We start from the raw sequence: 22,593 nt of genomic DNA, 5'->3' as shown, positions 1-22,593 counted from the left end.
TCGTACTAGTCAATATACACTTTATTCAGAAATGAGAAATTAGTGAAAAGAAAACGTTATTATTAGTAAAGCTGCTTTATACGTATAGAAGACAGAAAATTATATATCGTGTTATCGTAAAGTAATAAACATTTAGATTAGCATTTGATTCCACTTAATTTGTATGGTTAGTTTGTAAAAGTATTACAGCTTACTTGCTGTAAATATTTAAAGTGAAGAGAAATTCTCGGACTCTGATTCAAGATCATTTTCCCTACATCAAAATCTTCATTTGCTAAGCTTCGTAAACTATATTTAGTTTCAACAATGCTTTACTGAATAATTGGCTGTACGTTTATGAAGCCTAAGATGATAATTGTTGTCAAGTAATTCTTCAATGACGTCTATCTGACCTAAACGGCCAGGTTAGTATTCATTTGTTTCACTTGTCTGTCCTAATTAAATATTGATTGAGTTTTATAATTCCACCTAGACTATAAATTTGTGAAAAACAAGTAACAAAATAACTTATCTGGGCTTAGAGTAAGTGCTGCCACCTTTTGGATATTTGTTAATTTGTTTTTGTTGTTATGGTAAAATAAAGCATATATTCTGTAATAAATGATTCTTAAAAATGCAGGTAATCTTTGTACAATTCGTAGGAAACGTATTTATTAAAAAGTCAAAATAAATACTGGACGAGTTTTAAAAATCATTTTCAAGTGTGTCACAATTTTCATATCAAATTTCACTGAGTTTTAGTTTCACAGTTTCAAACATCTGAAATAGATAGAATGCTGTGTTACGACATCATAAAGACCAGTGGAGTATTGTTTATCGTGTTTGGCTAATATGTAAATAAAATGCCACAAAACGTGTAAGCTTTCGCACCGTTTCAAATTTAAATATCATAGACATAACGTAGGTTTCACATTTTAGTAAGTTTGTGTATCTATCTGCAGAAAAAATGAAACGGAAGAAAGTGTAATATTTGTACTGTAGAGAGAAATCTGGCGTATAATGTAAAATACTTTATATCATTATCGATTATAACGTTCAACGTGCGTGTACCACAAAAACCCAATTCTGCTTACGACTGCCTACACGTGTCAACATGTGCTTTGTCATCGATCGTTCAGTTGTTTATATAAAACTAACCCTGTACATACAGCTAATATTTACCAGTTTCTAATTTAAGGATTACTTAGGTCCGATTATTTCTCACTCTGATGTGACTAGGTGGTTAAAGCACTCGATTCGTAATCGGAGGATCGCGGGTTCGAATCCACGTCATACCAAAATGCTCCCTCTTTCAACCATGGGAGTGTTGTAATGTGACGGTCAATCTCACTATTCGTTGGTAAAAGTATAGGCCAAGAGGTGGCGATGGGTGGTGATGAATAGCTGTCTTCTCCCTAGTTTTACACTGCTAACTTAGGAACGGCTAGCGTAGACAGCCCTCGTGTGGCTTTGCGCAAAATTCGAAACAAGACCTAGCCTGCTGTAAAGTTTGTAATACTTGTCTTTATAGAACAACTTTCTTTGAAGGAACAGTCATTCTCACGTGTTTACATTATTATTCAGCTCGTGAATATAAATAAACGTCAAGGCGCCACTTCATTGTGTTTTTACCAGAAAAACCGTGTACTAATTACTTATAAATATGCTCGTGACTGCAAACATGAGACAAACTGTTTCTCGAATTGCTACGTCATTGGTTTGATACTCCGTCATATAAAGAAGTGTGAAGTCAAGTGTTTTGTTTTTTTTTTACAAAGTTCATATACAACCGTGGGGAAATTCGCAGAAGTAAGATGTTTAGAACGAAATGGTTAACAGTAAAATATACTAATCTGAAGGAATATAAGTAATATCTGTGAAATATAATAATGAACATCAGATCCTGATATAAGTAACCAACGTTACTGACAATACCACGTTTCTACTTTGGTTAGATCAACATAAATTTCATGAAAATAAAAACCATGCATTACGTTTACCTCTCCAGCTTTTATCAAATTCATTTTGTAGTACAGTGTGAGGTATAAACTTAAAGACTTCATCTGGCTCAGTCCATCGTGAATATCCAGATATGACTGGCATATTCGATTTTCTTAACCCTTATTGACAACGGTATGAATTTAACGAAGACATTGATCTAGCTTGAATCATACACCATTCCACTACGCGTATATTCGATACAACGAATAGCCTTATTCATCTCTATTATTAACACAGGTTTCATTCTGATGTCTTAAGATTCAAACTCGTGTAGGTTTATCTTCTTATTCAACACTATATTAACGTTTATTATGACTTTCCAAATAAAGATATCACCAAACGTCTGTCACACTGGCTGTTACTTGCTTTTACTTGTCCAATCGACTGGTCTTAAACAGGTACTTGGCTTGCAACTAAATGTCATTCCTGATAAAAGTTGCCAGAAACCCTAATTTCAGAGTATGCTAACACAGTGATTGGTAGAGTGATATCGTTTTGGTGCAATAGATATCCAGAGAATTGTCATTGTTTGATAGACATGGTTCTTGAGATCATAAGCATGGATAAAAGAAAGCGTTCAACGGCTTCATAAAATCTGGAAGGTGTGTTAGCTACAAGAATACAATTGCTAACCATACCTATGATCTGACACATAACGCCTTGAACTTCTTTTGTGGAATATCTCCAATATGCAACATCTCTTATAATAAAATACATCTGTACGGTTGACTTAAGATCACTGTTATGAAAAACGTTTTTTTTTTTATCATCAAAGCATATAAAATGGAAAAAAGAGTATTTTAGAAAATACCGTGACTCCAAAAATGTTCAAATATCCCGGAACTGTTACTGCTTCATCTTATCCAAACACAAACATGTGAAAAAAAACAAACCCAGATAGTTTGCTTATATTCCTCTCTCGCTTTTTTGTGAGGTAATTCAGTGATATTTTACATTGAAATCTCCAACATAAGTAATACGTACGAGCCTGTATGTTCAGAATTTATAAACTGTACGATGCTAACAAACACAGCTTGATTTAAATGTTTATTTTAAATAGATCTCTTAAGGGCTTATGTTCCACATGGTTCAAGAATGTCACAAGGCGCGTTGCATATTATTTATGAGGGTTCTCTACGCCATCTGCCGGAAATCTCGCCATAGCCACACGCAGTCAGTCATCCATAACACATATTAATGATTAGGAACTTATTCTTTTTTCACTTTTAAATAAGACTAAGTCTCTTTGTAGTATGAGGTGTCATACACGTGTTCGTGAAAGTAATATCATATAAGAGAAGAAACGATACAAATCATTAGCTGGTTGTTTTTGGTTTTTTTTATCTAAAGTAAATGTACACCACAAGTGAAACGGTTTATACTGCTTTAAATATTTACATATGTTTATAATTTAATGCCTTGAAAACGTTAAGCCTGAAATTGAAACACTGCGTTTGTCTGGTGCACATATTTCTTTTACCGAGTTAAGTAAAACTTTCTGAGATTAAACATAACACAATTTTTGTTTCAGAATTTTACACAAAACTACACAAACGCTATCCATGTTTACAGATTAAAGGTGAGGTAGCTATTAAATTACAGTCGCTGTTAATTCCTGAGCAACTGTTGTCTGGTCGACGTATTTGACTGCCACTCTTATAGCGCACCTGAAGTGCAGAAGCTATCTTTTGGATTAATTGTCTAGTATGCTAGTTTCTAGGCTACGCTGGATCATAGATTACAGTCTACTTTTTTTAATGGAAAACACAAATTTAATTACAAAGCGGATTTCAAATAAAAGAAACGACTTCACAAAACTTATATATTAAGAATGAATGTGTTTCTGTTAGACTGAATCTCACAGCTGTTTGACTTTCAGAGAGGATTTTATACTTTAAGTCTATTGAAGACGTGCATTGACGTAAAATATAATACAAGTATTAAACAACCACTTTGGCTGTATTAGAAGAACAACTTTTTTTTTACAGATTTAATGATTTTATGCTTTATTCAATAATGGGCTGTCTTCTTTTATACGGACATGCTTCTCGTAGTGTTGTTAAAGTAACGTAAAGAAGCAATAAGAAGAAATAGTTAAAGTACACTGAGGACCAAGCATGGCCAGGTGGTTACGGCACTGGACTCGTAATCTAAGGGTCGCGGGTTCGAACCTCCGTCACACAATATATGCTCGCCCTTTCAGCCGTGGGGGCATTATAAAGTGTCGGTCAATCCCACTATCCATTGGTAGAAAGAGTAGCCGAAGTGTTGGCGGTGGGTAGTGATGAGCAGCTGCCTTCCCTCTACTCTTACATTGCTAAATTAGAGACGACTAACGCAGATGACCATCGTGTAGATTTGCGCGAAATTCAAAAACAAACAAACAATTAGTCTTTTTAACTTAATGATTTAAGTATTATGAAATCCAACATCGCAGTTTGTTACTTAACATATCAGGAAATTAGTTACCCTTTAAGTAGCAAATAAGGTATCTGTTAAAACATAAAACAGTTTATGCACATATAACTTGTTTTATCTCTTTACCAAAAGCAGCTCGTATGACGAAAAATAAATCAATTTGTTCCACATATTTATTTTTCATTTTCTATTCTGTCTTATTCATAACAAATTGGAATTACGATTAACAGTTTTGTTATTTAAATCAGTTACAAAGAAAGCTGTAACTGCTGAGTTTACATTTAAAATATTAGTTATGGATGAACAACGTATTGTCATTTTAAAATCTGAAACCAGATCATTTACAGTTACGACAGAAAGTGTTCGTACCCCTACGTCCCGAGTGGTTTTTTGCTCATAACTTAAAACGTATCACGATTAGGCTAATAGAAGTATAATATATTATAAATACTATGCTAACACACATCTACATAAATTGTTATGTAAATTAAACGACAAATAAACTGTTTATAAACAAATAACTAAAAATAGGAGGAGCAGAAAGTGTTCGTACAGTTCAGAACGTGTGAAGAACCTGATATTCCCGTAAAAATTTTGTTTAGTTTGACGAATAAACTACATTATACCATTCCAAAACTAGACACTGGGTTCATAATTATTGGAATTTAGCCAGCAAAAAATGTACTTCCGGCAATTAGCGCCGTTTCCGTCATGATCTGCTTGATCATCATGACGAATAGAAAACAACTGTCCTGTGATTTAAAAAAAAAACCGAATTATTGTAAAATTCAAGTCTCGTGTGTCTCTTTCCGGTATTGCTACACAACTTAATGTGCCGAAATCTACTGTCCAAAGCATAATTGTCAAGTGTAAGCTTACAGGATCAACTGCTAACCTCCCTCGTTCCGGAGCCCCACCAAAATTCCAGAGAGAACCAAGAGGAAGGTTCTCAGAGAAGTTAGTAGGAACCCTCATTTAACACGTAATGACATACAGAAACTGGTAAGGGAAACTGGGGTTGAAGTAAGAACCTCTACAGTTACGAACATGTTACGCTCTTCTGGGTTCAAAGCATGCCGTCCTCGTAGAACTCCATATTTACAGCCTGTTCATTTAGAAGCTTTTGTTTTTTTGTTTTGTTTTTTTTGGAATTTCGCACAAAGCTACTCTAGGGCTATCTGTGCTAGCCGTCCCTAATTTAGCAGTGTAAGACTAGAGGGAAGGCAGCTAGTCATCACCACACACCGCCAACTCTTGGGCTATTCTTTTACCAACGAATAGTGGGATTGACCGTAACATTATAACGCCCCCACGGATGGGAGGGCGAGCATGTTTGGCGCGACTCGGGCGCGAACCCGCGACCTTCAGATTACGAAGCGCACGCCTTAACGCGCTAGGCCATGTCAGGCCTCATTTAAAAGCACGATTGAGGTATGCAAGAAAGCGTGTAGATAAACCCTTTACCTATTGGAAGAATATTCTTTGGTCAGACAAGACAAAAAACCGAGCTTTTCGGCCACAATGATGTTTGCTATAATTTTCGTAAGAAGAGGAAACGAAATCTTCTAAAGAACACCGTCCCTACAGTTAAACACGGAGGTGACTCGATCATACTATGGGTTTCCTTCAGCTTTTCTGGTGTAGGCAGCCTTCATTGCGTCAACGGAATCATGAAAACAGAATAGTACGCTAATATATTAGGCACTTTTATCAAGAATGATGCTCGGAACTTGCGGCTTTGACGTCGTTGAATCTTCCGACACAACAATGACACTAAGCACACATCGAAATATGTGCAATCCTGATTGCAGAGGAACCATATAAGCGTTCTGGAGTGGCCATCGCAGTCATCTGATCTAAACCCAATTGAAAACGTTTGGCATGAGGTGAAGACCAGGGTTCATCAGCGTAATACGGAAAACATGCAAGATTTGGAGGCCTTCTGTGAAGAAGAATGGAAGAAAATACCAGTCGAGTACTGTCAAACGATCATGGAGGGCTATGAGGAGAGATTGCGCCAAGTAATTCATCTGTAAGGCTACACAACTGACCATTAAAGTAGACGCATGAACACTTTCTGCCCCTCCTATGTTTGGGTATTTGTTTATAAACAGTTTATTTGTCATTCAATTTACATAAAAATGTATGTAGATGTGTGTTAGAATAATATTTATAATATACTATACTTTCATTATCCTAATCGTGATACTTTTTTATGTTATGAGGGAAACTACTCACGACGGAGGCGTACGAACACTTTCTGTCATAACTGTATAATTAGCAAAAGGAACAAAAACACCTTATAATAATTTTAAAAATCATATACACATTTGATATTGGTTGATTATTAACGTAACTCTAGTTAGTTTTAAGAAAAACGTATCAGACGTTAAGTTTAATTATTTATTCTCTTTTATTAAGAACACTATTTGACAAAACAATTGGTCTAAACCAGTATTTTTCAACCAAATTTCTGTGTATTAGGACCAGTCTATCATAACCACTTACCAGTACGAAAAATTTCGCGAAAACATACAGACGAAAAACATAATATTTATTTGCAAATCATAACGGGTTTCGTTGTGTTTATATTTATTCCTCGACAGTTTAAGGAGGCAGCGATCTGGTTGCTGATTTCGAAAGGTTTGAGAAACGCTGCTCTAGAGTGTGTTCCATAAAAAGTAACTAAATATAAGTTTTGTACTAAGCAAAACTAAGCAATTTACCCTTTCAGCCGTGGGGGCGTTAAAACGTGACGGTCAATCCCACTATTCATTGGTAAAAGAGTAGCCCAAGAGTTGGCGGGGGGTGGTGATGATTAGCTGCCTTCCCTCTAGTTTTACACTGCTAAATTAGGGACGGCTAACGTATATGGCCCTCGTGTAGCTTTGCGCGAAATTCAAAACAAACCAAGAACAAAAGATTTACATAATTTGATCAATATTTAGATTTTACAATTCTATCTACTTGATAATTTTAATACTTGTATTTAAAATTGCCTTTAAGATGTTCAGTTTTATACAAGCTTTATGAAATTCATATTTATTATTACGAAATAATTTGGGTAAATTGTTAAATTGTGAACCTGACGATTACCGAAGAAGGTCGAAACGTTGTTCGCTCTCCTAAGTAAAATATTTTCTCAACCCAAACGAGCCGTTTTTGCATATAAATTGTTAAATAATTTATTGTAAGCTATTTTACTGAAAAGAGAGTCATAAATTTATGTTTCATATTCTCTTTCTTTAACATTTAAATTACACCCAATATCCATAAACAGTAATAATTATTAGTCCCTAAACTGTAATATATAAAAGGCAGTGTAGTATACAACCAGCGAACGTATGATTCAAGTGCTGTATGTAATTTAGCACAGAACGGTTGTTAGTGATACGCTTGGGTGGGCCTTTTGGCATTGCGAAATACGTCTTGTGTATCGCTTGGTTGTCATCTTCCTGCGATCTTAAATTAAACGTAAGATTTTCCCCAGACATTCTGAGTGAGTAATTCGTGACGTAATCTAGACAACTTGTTAAAACTACAAGAAAGAACATTCTAAAGATTGCGTTTTGGTTATTTTTTTCACGAAAAGATGAGTAACTTAATGAACAACTATATAAATTTCTATATTAGCTTTGTTTTAAATTATCCATTTATATTTGTTCCGTTTGACTTAATATTCACTAATTTAGCATATGTATTGTTCGCGGTAGAATGCCTTAATAGATTGCATGTTAAACCAAATATTACTAGTTACTAAAACATCTATTTGCCATTACAATGCAGAAGGTTTTTAAAGCCGAATTAGCTTGGTACTGGTCTGCTGGCTAACAAAGTTCGATTTTTTGAATGAAAAATGTATACGTAAAGAAAGTGAACTTTTTAAGTTAACATAATTGGTAATCTAAAATAGCTAGACTAGTTACAAAATTACCCACAATTCATCATTTTCAGATTAAAGAACTTTCTTATAATAACAACAATATCGTGACGACTTAAAGAATTAGTATTAGGGTTAAATCAAGGTAAATGGCACGCTGACGATAAAAAATAAAGAAAATTAAGGGTTATGATCTAAATTAAACATTTGGAATGCAAAGACTTGTTTGTATGTTACGAAACTCCGTATAGGTTTAGGGTTACAACGGAATTGCAACTGACTTGAGATACACAAACATTTCTTTGAGATCTCACTCTTAAAGTGAAAAAAAAATGTTTATTTTTTTTCTTCTTCAAACAATAATGCACACCCTGTTCATTAACCTGTATTTATACTAGCTTTGTGCGAATGTATTGGTGTCTATCAGTTTATTTTAAAGTTTTAAGTGTTTTCTAATGTTAAGCTTATTATTAGATTTCTTGGCTACGAGTTATTATTTCAGATAAGGAAAACAGCATGAAGCGACTGATGGTGTTATTATGTTTGTGTTTATTTAGAAGTTTCGTTTGAGTTTGAGATCTAGAAAAGGTGGGTTCTAAGAGGAAGCAGTCAGACAATGACGGCAAAAGTTGTACACTCATGTTTATTGAGAACCAAATTTTGATTACTGGTTAATCTAAGCGCAAATAACGTAAAACGTGCTGAATAGACTTTGTTAATTTTTAATGGTTTGTTTTCATCTTAAAATTTCACCTAACCCCATTTTAGACACGTGTATCTAAATTCGAACTTACAGACTTACAGCAGGTAACTTTTCATCATCATTCAGGGCCAGTTCTTGAGCTGCTCTTGTAGAAACTAATAGTGGGAGTTAACTATTACTTTTGTGATGCACCCACAGTCGTATAGGGCAAAGTGTGTTTTTGAGAGAATGAAATGAGAACCATGAACGCTTGGATTCACAGCTCTTGTACGTGATTAATTTTGATGCGTGATTAATTTTGAACTAAAAATGGAATAAGTAATCAATTTTAATGACCTCTAATGAACTTCAAAGTCACAATTAAACTTAAAACCTGAACTCTGTCTTACCCTCCTTCTCGGAGGGCATTTGTCATTAAAATATTGTCAATCTTTCAGTGAAAAGCATGTTTACTCTCGAATCAAATAATGGTACAGGTAATTTCTATTGTATTTTAATGACATAATTAATTACATATTTTTTTGTCTTATATAGATAAATTAAGTAGAGGAACCAATTAATTAATTTGTGGTAAAAGCACGTTACTGCTTCTTAGAAATTCGATACCATGTTTGATGTGTTTGCTAAGAAAAGCATTTTATAAAGGCAATACCTGAAAGAGAAATTTGCTATGCTGCGAGTGCTGCCTTCTATTCACGTGGTGTCTAAAAAGGGTTAAGTAAAAATGTGCAGTCATTTTGAAGACACACATTTCAAAGTGTTTACGTTTGTTCCGGCATATTAAACTTCACGTCCAAAGACACAGGCCTTGTATAGTTTTATAGTGGATTTATCATGTTAACATATTTCAATAAATCATGTTAGTATGTAGAATGATGAACGTTCGTGAACATCAAGTGACATATTACGTCATCAGAGTCCCATAACTCAACAGTTCGTGTTTTAGCTCAACTACACCAACGTTTCATTTAAATACAAATCATCTTGTGTATTTTCTACCTTTGTATCTTACTGCTGATATACATCAACATGCTTATTTATATATAATTGTATACATAATTAATATACACTCTTTTTACTCTAATGCACACTCACACTTTTTTCTATCTGTATTTGTGCATAATTTGTGTATTCTACTCATGTATTCGTCTACATATAATTTTATAATTAGAAGAGAGCTATTTCTACCCATCGTTGTTTTCTACTTTACGGTATCCGATACGTGGTCTTTCTTCAACGTTTTAAACGCATTTTGTAGGACTCAACGGAGTGTTCTGTCTCAACCTTTACAGCGCATTTGGCTAAACCATTCAGGCAACAGTTGATTCTGTGTCCATGAAGGTGTTAGTTACAGAATCTTTAATAACTTATAAGAAAAAAAAGAGGTAATCCATCAATGTAACAAAGAATCATGTGAATTACTGATAATGTTTTCTAAGTATTTTACCTAGAAACAACAACAGAGAAAACAAACCAATTTTGGACAGACATCTCATGTAGAGGTTAAGGACAACAAGAACTATTAAATATGTTTTTAATTTTTCAATAATTTGTTTGTTTGTTGTTAAGCACTAAACTACACAGCTGATAACCTATACTTAGTAATAATGTATTAGGTGAGAAAAATTGCGATTGTAATTAAAATAGATTGTTTCAAAATAATGAAAACAAACAATTTGAAATTTACCAGATGCCACATTATTTAGAAGTCATTGCATAACTTCCCTCTGCATGAATATACGTTTGTGAGTATTACATGTTAGATACTTTATTAATACGAAAATTTTCCCTTTAACATTTCTAGAAAGTTATTATTATCTAGCATTATATTAGTACAGTTAAAATGTGCCAATATAAAATGTGAGTTAAACAATTTGATCTTATACAGATTTATGTAAAACCTTTCTCAACGTCTTTTAACTACATAATATACATGATACGTTTGCAGAAATACATGTACTGATTTAAAAGCTGAAGTGAATAGGATAGGATAGCTTTTTATCAGCTCGATAACAAGAGTCTTTGTTCGGTATGAATTACTAATATAATTGATAAACAAGTCTTATCTTCACAGTTCAGTGTTCAAACATTTCGCTTATTAAAGCAAAGTAACAGGATTGGCTATAGTTTTGTAATTATTGTTGTGGTTTCCGTTTGTTTTTTTCGGTTGTCATGCAATATTTCAGTAATCTCTAAACAGTTTTAGTAACGTTGTTAACGTTATCATCTCCAATATTACGTACATTCTTAACATTTGTGTTGTAGAACTAGTTCAGACAAATACTTAATACTATTATTTGTGTTGTAAAACTAGTTCAGACAAATACTTAATACTATTTGTGTTGTAGAACTAGTTCAGACAAATACTTAATACCAATTGTGTTGTAGAACTAGTTCAGACAAATACTTAATACTATTTGTGTTGTAGAACTAGTTCAGACAAATACTTAATACTATTTGTGTTGTAGAACTAGTTCAGAACAAGACAAATACTTAGTACTATTTGTGTTGTATAACTAGTTCAGACAAATACTTAATACTATTTGTGTTGTATAACTAGTTCAGACAAATACTTAATACTATTCATCAATTCTTAATTTTCTGTAGATTTTCAATGTTAACAAGTTTAGTGTTAGTTATTATATGCTAATCAATTTTATGTTAGCGAGATTCGTATTCGTAACCACTTCAGTTTTAGATGCGTTTTTATATTAATTATCATTCCTGATATAAACTCTTTCTCGAAGCCTGTAATAAACCAAAGACTAAGTTCGAGTTCTTAGCCATTGCTTTCGTCATAATTTCATGAAAATAAAATTACTTCATTTTCATGGTTTGTTGCTTGCTTCATCAACCATAAATAACGATTTCTGTAAAGTTTAAATTCCATTTTAAACTTCAATTACTTTATTAACTTTAAAGATTCTCTAACTGTCTCTCTATTACACGTTTTACAATCATATCACCAAAAACCATATTAACTTTCTTTGTGTTTTTCGTTTTTTTTCTTTAATTTCGCGCAAAGCTACTCGAGGGCTATCTGCGCTAACCGTCCCTAATTTAGCAGTGTAAGACTAGAAGGAAGGCAGCTAGTCATCACCACCCACCGCCAACTCTTGGGCTATTCTTTTACTGACGAATAGTGGGATTGACCGTCACATAATAATGCCCCCACGGCTGAAAGGGCAAGCATGTTTGGTGCGACCGAGATTCGAACCCGCGACCCTCGGATTACGAGTCGAACGCCTTAACACGCTTGGCCATGCCGGGCCCTTTCTTTGTGATAGCTTATTTTAAAATGCTGATATGGGTGTTTTTGTGTTTTTTCCATCTCACATTTATTGTATGTTCTATACTTAAAAGTGTGTAATAGGCTACTTTGTTTGGCTTTTAACCTCATCCTTTATTTCTCTAAATACGTTGTGCCTAGTCAAATGTATTAAAGGCCATACTTGTAAATAGTCCATGCCAATATGAAGCCACGTGATAGCGACTAAAGAACCGCCATTTCTGTCACGCAATTTCTCGCGCCCTATAAAGCAATAATTTCTGTTCATAGAAAAATCACTAGAAATAGATTAATGCCACAGAACTGCTCTGAGAGGACGAGATTTCGTTAACTTCAATATATTCGATCAGCGTGTTCTATAGAAGTAGATAAAACATACAATCTGTAGCGTGTCAAATAGATTATTAGTTTTAATAGATTAACAAACATTATATGAGAAGATTACAATATAGATTTCACGCATTTAGGGTGAAAAGTGAAAGAATACAGAAATGTAAAACCATCGGAGAATGAAATAGGTAGAGTTTGACTAATGACCAATTCGGGCCTTTACTAGATATTTTAATGACAATAACTGCATTTTGTCAAGCTCACATATCGTAGTAAAACTGTCATTCCTTACTGTGATATGATCCACTTTACTACTGATATATTACTGAACGTTGCTTTTAAAAATGGTAAGGATCCCTAGTTCACATTCTTTCTGTGTATACAATTGAGATTATGTTTACGTACGTAGTGTCAACACAAAGGATTTGGAAACTATTGAGAATGTACAAAATCCAATCGAGAGCTTCGACTCGGAAAATAAAATTTCGAACATAGTAATTTGAAATGGAAGTTTTCAATAAATTACTGACAGATTGTTTTCGATTCAAGAGCGACAGGAAATCTGGATCCTCCCCATCCTGAATATAAACACGTTTCCACGAACCTAAATTATACATGAGTTGTTTACCGCTGCACTAACCAGGGAGAAATCGATAGAATGCTTTTACCGTTTACAGAGACCTATTTTGGTTATGGACACGCTGTTTGTTAGAGTAGGTGTCTTGTTTTGCAGGTTGTTGACTGGCTGGTGCTGTTTACGTACAGGTAATGAATTGATAACTGATTCGATGAAGATTTCCACAACGTTCGCCGAAAACTCTTGTTTATATTCTTTGCAGTCAGCGAGCTTGAGATGGAAACAATTACCTTAAATTTTAAAATTTAACATCAGTTTTGTAATCAGGCAAAAGCAGAAAACTGAAGGATTTCTTTGAGTTTAATTCATCGTTCATAAGCTATTACGGATTTAAATGTCACTATTTTAAGTTTGTTTTGAATTTCGCGCAAAACTACTCGAGAGATATCTGTACTAGCCGTCCCTAATTTAATAGTGTAAGTGAAAGCAGCTAGTCATCATCACCCACCGCCAACTCTAGGCTATTCTTTTACCAACGCATAGTGGGATTGGCCGTACATTATACGCCCCCACGGCTGGGAGGGCGAGCATGTTTGGCACGACTCGGGCGCGAACCCGCGACCCTCAGATTACGAAGCGCACGCTTTAACGCGCTTGGCCATGCCAGGCCACGAGAGTTTTAATTGATTCCATAAGCTCATTATCACAATGATTGGGGTGTGAACAGTGCTGGTCCTTTCCACCAATAAATTAGTAGTTGGTTTTATGTTGGAGTTGAAAACGGATTAAAAAAAACAACTAATACACGTATTGTTATTACTTTCAAAACGTCTTCAAACCATTAATGACAAATATATCAAGCTCACGTATAGAGTACATTCCGCGATTAATATTTGACATACAACTAGTCAACTTCAAAATACAAACCTCCTCACGGGTGTGAAGGTATTACCAGTTTGAGCATGGGATCAAATGACCTTTTTGTTCAAGCGAACTAAATAACACAAATATACATATTTAAATAAAATGGTATGTTGATTTCATGTTATTATAGTCGGTACACGAGATAAAAACAGTTATATTAATAATCTAGCAAGGGTTACTAGATGTAGCTAAAATTAATAGCTTATTTAAAGTAACAATGTGTTATCAAGATATGTTTACAGATTTAGAACACTAAAGCTAAAGGTTTGATTCTCCATGGTAGACAAAGCCCAAGTTGCCTACTGTGTAAATTTGCGCTTTAACCAACAAATAACTATAATTGACGTGTATTATCATTCCTTATTTTATATTTTTATTTGCTGATCATGCCATGTTCTTAAACATGATATTATTATTATTAACAGTGTTATATATTCTGCGAAACAGTTTTCGCTGAAAGGTTTCCTGATTATTTATATCAGATATTACGCGAAGTCTAAAAATAGATTTATGAAGGCGGGAAAGGTCGCATTTAATCGATTTTGCTCTGTAGCCTTTCTTAATTGACTAATGGCTTATTTTATACTTAAGTTGATAAGATAACTTTTTCTTTACATGAAGGTTTTCTTCACTTCTGTTTTTGTTAACTCTCTAGAGGAGCTTGCTAATTTGATGGAGATTGAAACAAACGAGTCTTTATAACGAATGTAATATACTTGGAAGTATCAACACCAGTCCTTGACGATATTAACGGAGTTCAAGTTAATGTAAATATACATTTTTAAAACGTTGTTCCATCTTGTATCTTTATTAATTTATGACACGGGAAAAGGATAGAATCATTTAAGCAGGAAACAAAACATTATTATCAATTACTTATTAATAACTATTTCAAAACAATACAAGAAAATATTTCTTTTAATACTCTTCACCAATAAGTAAACACCCTTGTCACTGTTTATGAAAAACAGAACACAAAAATATTAAAATTTTCCTCTAAAATTTACTGTACATCATGGTGTTAATTTAACTACAATTTTGAATGATCGGTGTGATTAAAACAAACGAACATGAACAAAGCAGACACCTGCCCTTGTTTACTGTATCACATCCGACAAGACTTATTTATTTCTCGTTTTAACACTCTTATGGTGAACGCTGAGGTGCTCTAGCCACGTGTATGATACTTTGGCTTCAGAACATGATCTGCCTACCAAGAAATGGAGAACAACCTTGGCCCATCTACCCACGTGACTTGAACTCCATTACTTTTGTGTAAGCTACAAGGATTGCAGTGATATTTTTCCTCTAACAATATTGTTAATAGCTTGATTTCTACACTACTGGATTTGTTCTGAACTGTAAACAACAGCTACTTATTAAGATTTTAAAGTACATTTGAATGAACTTGCTGCTTATCTGTACATTAAGATCGCTGGGATAACCGCGATATGAAAATTAATGAAGCTTAAAGTGCTTAAGTATCGTTTATAATTTTTTTTCTCCCATTTTTGTGAACGTACAAAACGTCTTCTAAAGGGAGGAGTTCATGCATGCTTTTCGAAAAATCGAAAGGACCTCATTTGCTGTCCATAAATAAGTTGGAAAAGTACAGACCAATAGCAACGTCAGCAAATTTCAGAAGCTTAAACTTATTTTTTCTATTTTTTCACTATTATATTCTTTGTGATTAATGTCTAATAATATCTTTATAAAAAACACTTCATTTTATCTTCATGCTTTTAAGGAGGGTGTGGTATGAAGAAAAAAGTGTATACTTTGTATAAATTGTGAAAATAGGGAAAATTGTGAACGACCCTCACTTGGAAGAATTCCAGCTCTGGATATTTATATGTTCACGTTCCTTCCTAAAGTCAATTTTAACTCTGTTAAAAATAAAATAGTTGGGCATTAGACGTATTACCGCGGTGATCTGTTCTTAAGGTATTAAACTAATTCCATAAAATCAAAATAGATGGCATTCTGGTGACGACAAAAATATACAAGTGTTGCTTTCGTTTTTTAAGTTAGTATTATAATATGTTTTTTCGGAATGTGTTCCGAGCGACAAGCTTACAGGCAGTATGATAACTAATAAATATTATCTTAGGATCGCTAAATATTTATACAAATTTATAGAAATATTAACGTTAAACATGCCCACGTATGCCTTAAAGTCATGAATAGCTTTATCATTAAAATTCCTACCAGTTAAACGAGAGACTGAAGTCAAAATGAAGTTATTTTATTTGGCTTTAGAACTCTTTAAATCCTGGATGATTTATACAATAGTTATAATAATTAATTATGAATTCAAAAACAATTTATACGAGTACAAGATTTAGCGCATTCAAAACATATTGCAGCTTTAACAATCATAATGTGTTTCATATTGTTTTTAATGTTTTGAAGGTGGAGTATGGTAATAGCAGCTTATGAGTGATAACAAATAAGAACGTATAATCCCACTAAGAACGTATGTCAATCACACTATATTTCTTACTTTTTTTGCTGATGAGGTTTTTCGGTCAATACCAGAGCTCTTCAGGCTGGCTGGGATACGGCAGAGATACTGCTGTTATTAAGACGCTATTTATATTAGCAAATTACTTGACCTAACTAACCATGTAGTCATATTTTAAATCGTGACCATGCTCGTCGTTTTAGTTGAGAATGCGCTTATGTAAACTGGGTCATATAATTTAACCATAATTAAAGGTAAACAAAGTCTCAAAACTTACCACATTTATTGATGAACGTGATGAAAGGAAACCTTTGTTACCTTACTTGCTGTTTACCCTATGTATTTCATTACTCACTCATAACACTTCATTTAACAAAATAACTTCGATCAATTAAAGTATCTGCTATTTTCGTACAAGTTCGAATTAAAACTGGAGAATTTTTAACCTAACTTAAGTGCATGCGTGCTAAATGCCAGGTACAAACCCGTTGGGTTCAAACATATCCCTTCCTACCGATCAGAGGAAAAACAGACTGATTGCAACCCTTATTACTTGTCCACAAGTCCACAGCTGAATGTCAGCAGCGTATTCAGAGACACCACGTTTTAAACCCAGAACAGTTCGATCCCAACCCCAAACGTTGACCACTTCGCAACAATTGCCCCATTTCGAAGTAAAAATAAAACGAGGAGACTCAAGATATTTTAAAAACATGTTGATCCTTCATATACTAAACAACTCACACGAAAAGATATATGCATTCGCAGTTTCAGTTCAGATTTTTAAAATCCAAGAATGAAGAGAATTAGGGTTATTAATATCATTGTGGAAATATGTATTTCACGTTCGTAATTTTTATTAAATCTTAATGGTGTAGGTAATACTGGAATTCGGGTGTGTGCTTTTCTTATAACAAAGCCATATCGGGATATCTGCTGAATCTACCGATAGGAATCGAACTCGTGATTTTACCGTTGTAATTCCGTAAACTGATCGCTTTACCAGCGGAGGACTGCTGGAAGTAAAGAAAATTTGTACGTTTCCCATTTTCATGAAATCTTAACAGTGTAGACAATTCAGGAAGATGGAGGGCATGGCCAAATGGATAAGGCACTGGATTCGTAATATGAGGGTCGCGGATTCGAATCCCCGTCACATCAAACATGTTCATCCTTTTATCTGTGGGTGTGTTACAATGTGACGGTCAATCCCACTATTCGTTGGTAAAAGAGTAGCCCAAGAGTTGGCGGTTGATGGTGATGACTAGCTGTCTTCCCTCTAGTCTTACACTGCTAAATTAGGGACGGCTAGAGCAGATAGCCCTCGTGTAGCTTTGCACGAAATTCAAAACAAACAAAATTCAGGACGAAGTTTTCTCCCTAGAAACCGTAATAAGAACGACAACGTCGAATAGACGACAGAATATCTAGAGAAGATCGAAAAGGTAAAAAAAAACAATAATAAACAAATTCGAGGAAAATCTTTATATCCTGAATCTAAAGGTTTCATAACATCGAATTCTAAGTATTTCCTGCACATAATTCAGTGCATTCAAATCCGTTCTTTTCAAGAACTTATGTATTCATTACATATTCAGAGCGTGTTAAGGGAAAACATTCTTCGCTGTAGATCTAATTCGAATTTGATGGTGAAACAGATGGGATAGAAACTACACACGTTTCTCTGACTCCCATAAACAAGCACTGCTCACGTCAGCTGAAATAGACCTTACTTTACTAACAATTTTATTTCAAATGTCTAATTTATTTTGATACTTTCAATGCAGATTAATTTGCACATTACTTGTATTTCTAGCCATAAATTATAGATATAGAACAAATGTTTCACATTCAATTTAATATCTTTACTTGGAAAATAAATCACTTCTACGAACCCCCGTTTTCGATTGTTAATAAAATGTATGCGCATTATAATCCTAAAAACATTAACTAAGTGTCACTTCAAGATGTGGAAAAATATTTTGATCGTAATAAATTGGATGATTAAAACTACCAGTTTTTTATTATTTTCTACAAGTAACATATATGTTGTTTATTGGATTTATCTAAGTTAATTAGTTTGTAGATCAAACGTGTCATCATAACTAAGTTTTTTTTCTTATGTTTACACATGAACAACTCTAAAATGCAAATATTTGTTTTTTATAAGACAAACAAGTAGCTGACGTACAATAACTTAACAAGTTTTGGGAATCTTATATTTGTTTGGAGTTTCACCTAAAGTTATGCGAGGGGTATCTGCGCTATCCTTCCCTAATTTAGCAGTGAAAGACTATAGGGAAAGCAGCTAGTCATCACCCACCGCAAGCTCTTGAGATATTCTTTAGTCAACAAATAGTTGGATTTACTGTAGAATATAACGCCCTGCGGCTGAAATGGGCGAGCATGTTTGGTGTGTTATGTATAACATTTTATCTCGGACGAGTTTCTACTTTGTTAGGCTACGTATTACGATTTAAATAGCTGGAAATTTTAATTTTAATTTAAAAGTTAATTCAGTGTCAATATGTGTCAAATTTATGATAATTGCCGAGAATACTAATATATATAGTTTTCTTTCTTAACATAACTATATTTTTAATATAGAAACAACAATACAAGTTATAATAACGGTTACCAAAAAGAAACATGTATATGTAAACGTTTTACCTGTTTATAAACAATACTGAGTCTTTCTTCTATGTAACTTGGAATTGAATGTTTTATCGACGGTTCACGATGAGCGAAGGAATTTCGAGTTGATATAGGTAAACTTCTCTTAACAGCTAGCTGCTTCAACTGAACACACGTAAGTTTTTCATCAACAAAAATATCTAATATCTTCATAGAAATACTAACGCACAAAGTAAATTCTCTAAGCTAAACGGCTTATAATGTTCGAAATATACAAACGTGACTGGTCAAAGATCTGTAATTTCCCTATTTGGTAAACGTTTGTCACAGTTATAACTTCTGAGGATTATAACACACTAACTGTAGCACACCAACAATATAAAATTGCTCTTTGCGTTCCTTTGGTTACGTTTTACGAGCTTGAGAGGAGAGTTTCAAGAAATTTTAGTTGGCAACATTACCGGCAACCAATAATATTGGGAGTCAAGTGCCCTAACAACCGGGACATGTAGAACTTTAAAACAACGCTAGTTTCGGAATGTCACCCTAGAGATATTGACTCAAATTATGGTGAGATAATTTTTGATCCGGTACAACTTCAATGTCGGTAGGTGTTAAAAGTCGCCTAAACCAAGTGCAGGTAACGTAATAACCGATGTAGTGTCGGACATGATAATTTAAAAATGTCGCCCTGGCGCTGTCGAGCCAAGTAACAGTGAAATAATGTTTGATCCGGTTTAATTTTGGGCTTGTAGATGTTAGGTTCATTATGCACTCTCGTGATATCAAACCAAATAACAGTGAGATAGTGTTTAATGTTAGACGTTGTTTCCCAAACAACCGAAGATCAAAATACCGTCATTATTTCTTTTGAGCTGACATCATACAAAAAAGAAACAAAATATTATTTTTAACTGTTTCGTTTTCTTCACTTTGACTCTTCTACACAATATTTCTGTCTGTGTTTTTTCCGTTAGCAGCTAAGTACTGTACAACAAAATTACGATTATTTGAAAAAAAAAACTATAAAGATTTTTTAAAATAACAGCGTTTAGTAAGAAGGTTTGCATTCTGAAAAGAATTATCAAAACATATACATCAATGTCCACTTTTAAAATATGCACTTAAAAACAAAGAAATGTGCATTTTACCTCCAGAATTTTTTCCACTGGTTTCAAAGGAAGTGTGTGTGTGTTTTCATATAGCAAAGCCACATCGGGCTATCTACTGAGCCCACCGAGGGAAATCGAACCCCTAAATTTAGTGTTGTAAATCCAGAGACATACCGCTGTACTAGCGGGGGGTGTTCAAAGAAAGAAAAATTGAAAGAAAAAGATAGCTAGCAATACGCGAATTATTGGAACATTTCTTTAAAAAATAGGTAATCGCATGTCACTACGTCTTTGAAGGAAACATAAGCCTACTAAGGTACTAAGTTTTCTCTGATTGAAAGCATCAGTGAATCAATAATATAGACTGCAGTGCGCCTCGTGTATCTCTTGTTTTTCACTTTCACCGCGGGGTCTTGCTATACACAAACAGGAACCTCTACGTTGCTTCAGAGTGCTACTTTATGTCATAAAAGACGTATTAACAAAACATTTGGAAAAGCATTGAGTAATGGGATATCCGCTTTTATGGCATGCAAAATTTACGATACTAAGAGTGAAGCGATGATATAGTGTATTTCTACATGAAAAATTAACTTGTTCTTTCTTTCTTTATCTGTAAACTAGCTTATCGATTCAGCCCTACGCCCTGCTGTTGTGTGAAGATTGTACGTTTTTCTTTATAGGACGCTCACTATTATGAAAATAAATGTGCGATCTTTACAGAATGTATTTTTTTATAATTCTTAACGAGTATTTACGACAACCAATAGTGTGAAATAACAAACATATAACTATTAAAATACTCATATCCTTTAACATTATCCTTATGTGTGAGAGGACATACTTGTTAATAAAACCTCTCCTGTGAAAGAGTGTGAACATTAACATTATCCTGGTGTAAGTGATAAGATTCTTAACACATTCTATCTTTTGTCATTGAGCGTGCATATTAATTTATGATATGGAGCGATATTCTGTTTATTAACATACTTATTGTATTGTGAAATAGTGTTCGTATAATAATTATTTTGCTGTGAGGGAAAGTGCATATTAGCATATCGTTATGCTGTTATAAAGCTTGTACATTAGCAAAGTTTTCTTGCAGGAGAACGCGCAGATTAACATAATCTTGTAACGGTAATAGAGCGTACATAAAACTATACGTTTTATGATCTTAAGTATGATTTCTTTCCTAGTAAGTATTGAAATCTGGTGACTCAACTGTTAAAATGGTTAAAATCCTTTATTTATCTATAAAGCATTACATTAAACATAGTAAGTTGCGCAGGAACCTGTAAAGCGACTGGATAAAACATTTATATTTATATTTATGAAAAGTCATTTCTAACTATAATTATGCTTTGTTCTGAGTTCATGATATATTTAACAAATTATGCTTGGTGAAATAATTTATCTATGAAATAAGAAGGCTTGTTTTTATTTCATTGTTCGAATTCAGGTACAGGTACTTTTGGAAGGGTATGTCTGTGTCGAAATAAGCTTACTGGTGCTTACTACGCTATGAAAATTTTAGAAATAGCTGACGTCATCCGATTAAAGCAGGTGGAGCACGTGAAGAATGAGAAGTCCATTCTCAAACAAGTTGTTCATCCATTTATCATTGATATGTAAGTTGGACTAAAAATTTTATTGTTAACTAAGTTGTAGATCTCTTTTACTATTGCTTCTACTTCCTAGTGGCACAGTGGTATGTCTGCGGACATACATACCTCTATAAACCGGGTTTCAATACCCGTGGTGGTAATAGCGCAGATAGCCCATTGTGTAGCTTTGTGCTTAATACCAAACAACAACTGATTCAGTTATCCGTTGCTTTTATCAATTAGCAAATTTTGTTGTAAATTATTTGTCAGCGTCTGGTGTTAAAATAATAATAATTGAATTTCGTTCCCACATTAAAAATCTATATGGTTATAGGCAACATCATTGTAAATTATTTGTCAGCTTCTGGTGTTAAAAATAATAATAATTAAATTTCGTTCACACTAAAAATTTATATGTTTGTAGGCAACATCATTGTAAATGTAAATGATTTGTCAGCTTCTGGTGTTAAAAATAATAATAATTAAATTTCGTTCACACTAAAAATCTATATGATGGTGGGCAACATTATTGTAAATAATGTAAATTATTTGTCAGCGTCTGGTGTTAAAAATAAATCAAAATTTTATGCAATTTATTGGCTATAGATTTGTTTCGTACGACTTTTATCTGTAGTCAGATCTTCTATATAAGAGTATACAAAATGTTATAGTCACATC

The 22,593-nt window shown here is 33.7% G+C and overlaps 1 protein-coding gene across 5 annotated transcripts in view; it reads left to right on the top strand.

Annotated features, from left to right (window-relative positions):
- Nucleotides 1-22,593, top strand: part of LOC143246449 (cAMP-dependent protein kinase catalytic subunit 3-like) — a 64,041-nt gene that overhangs the window by 26,925 nt on the left and 14,523 nt on the right. For all 5 annotated transcript variants that reach the window (XM_076493205.1, XM_076493187.1, XM_076493196.1 and 2 more), the window contains exon 2: nucleotides 21,771-21,939. In XM_076493205.1, the coding sequence (XP_076349320.1) occupies nucleotides 21,771-21,939 (169 nt within the window). The remainder of the gene's footprint in view (nucleotides 1-21,770; nucleotides 21,940-22,593) is intronic.

This window comes from Tachypleus tridentatus, chromosome 1, assembly GCF_004210375.1.
Source record: "Tachypleus tridentatus isolate NWPU-2018 chromosome 1, ASM421037v1, whole genome shotgun sequence".
Lineage (NCBI taxonomy): Eukaryota > Metazoa > Arthropoda > Merostomata > Xiphosura > Limulidae > Tachypleus > Tachypleus tridentatus.
The sequence above is the reverse complement of the archived record's forward strand: the minus strand, read 5'-3'. Positions and strand labels throughout refer to the sequence as shown.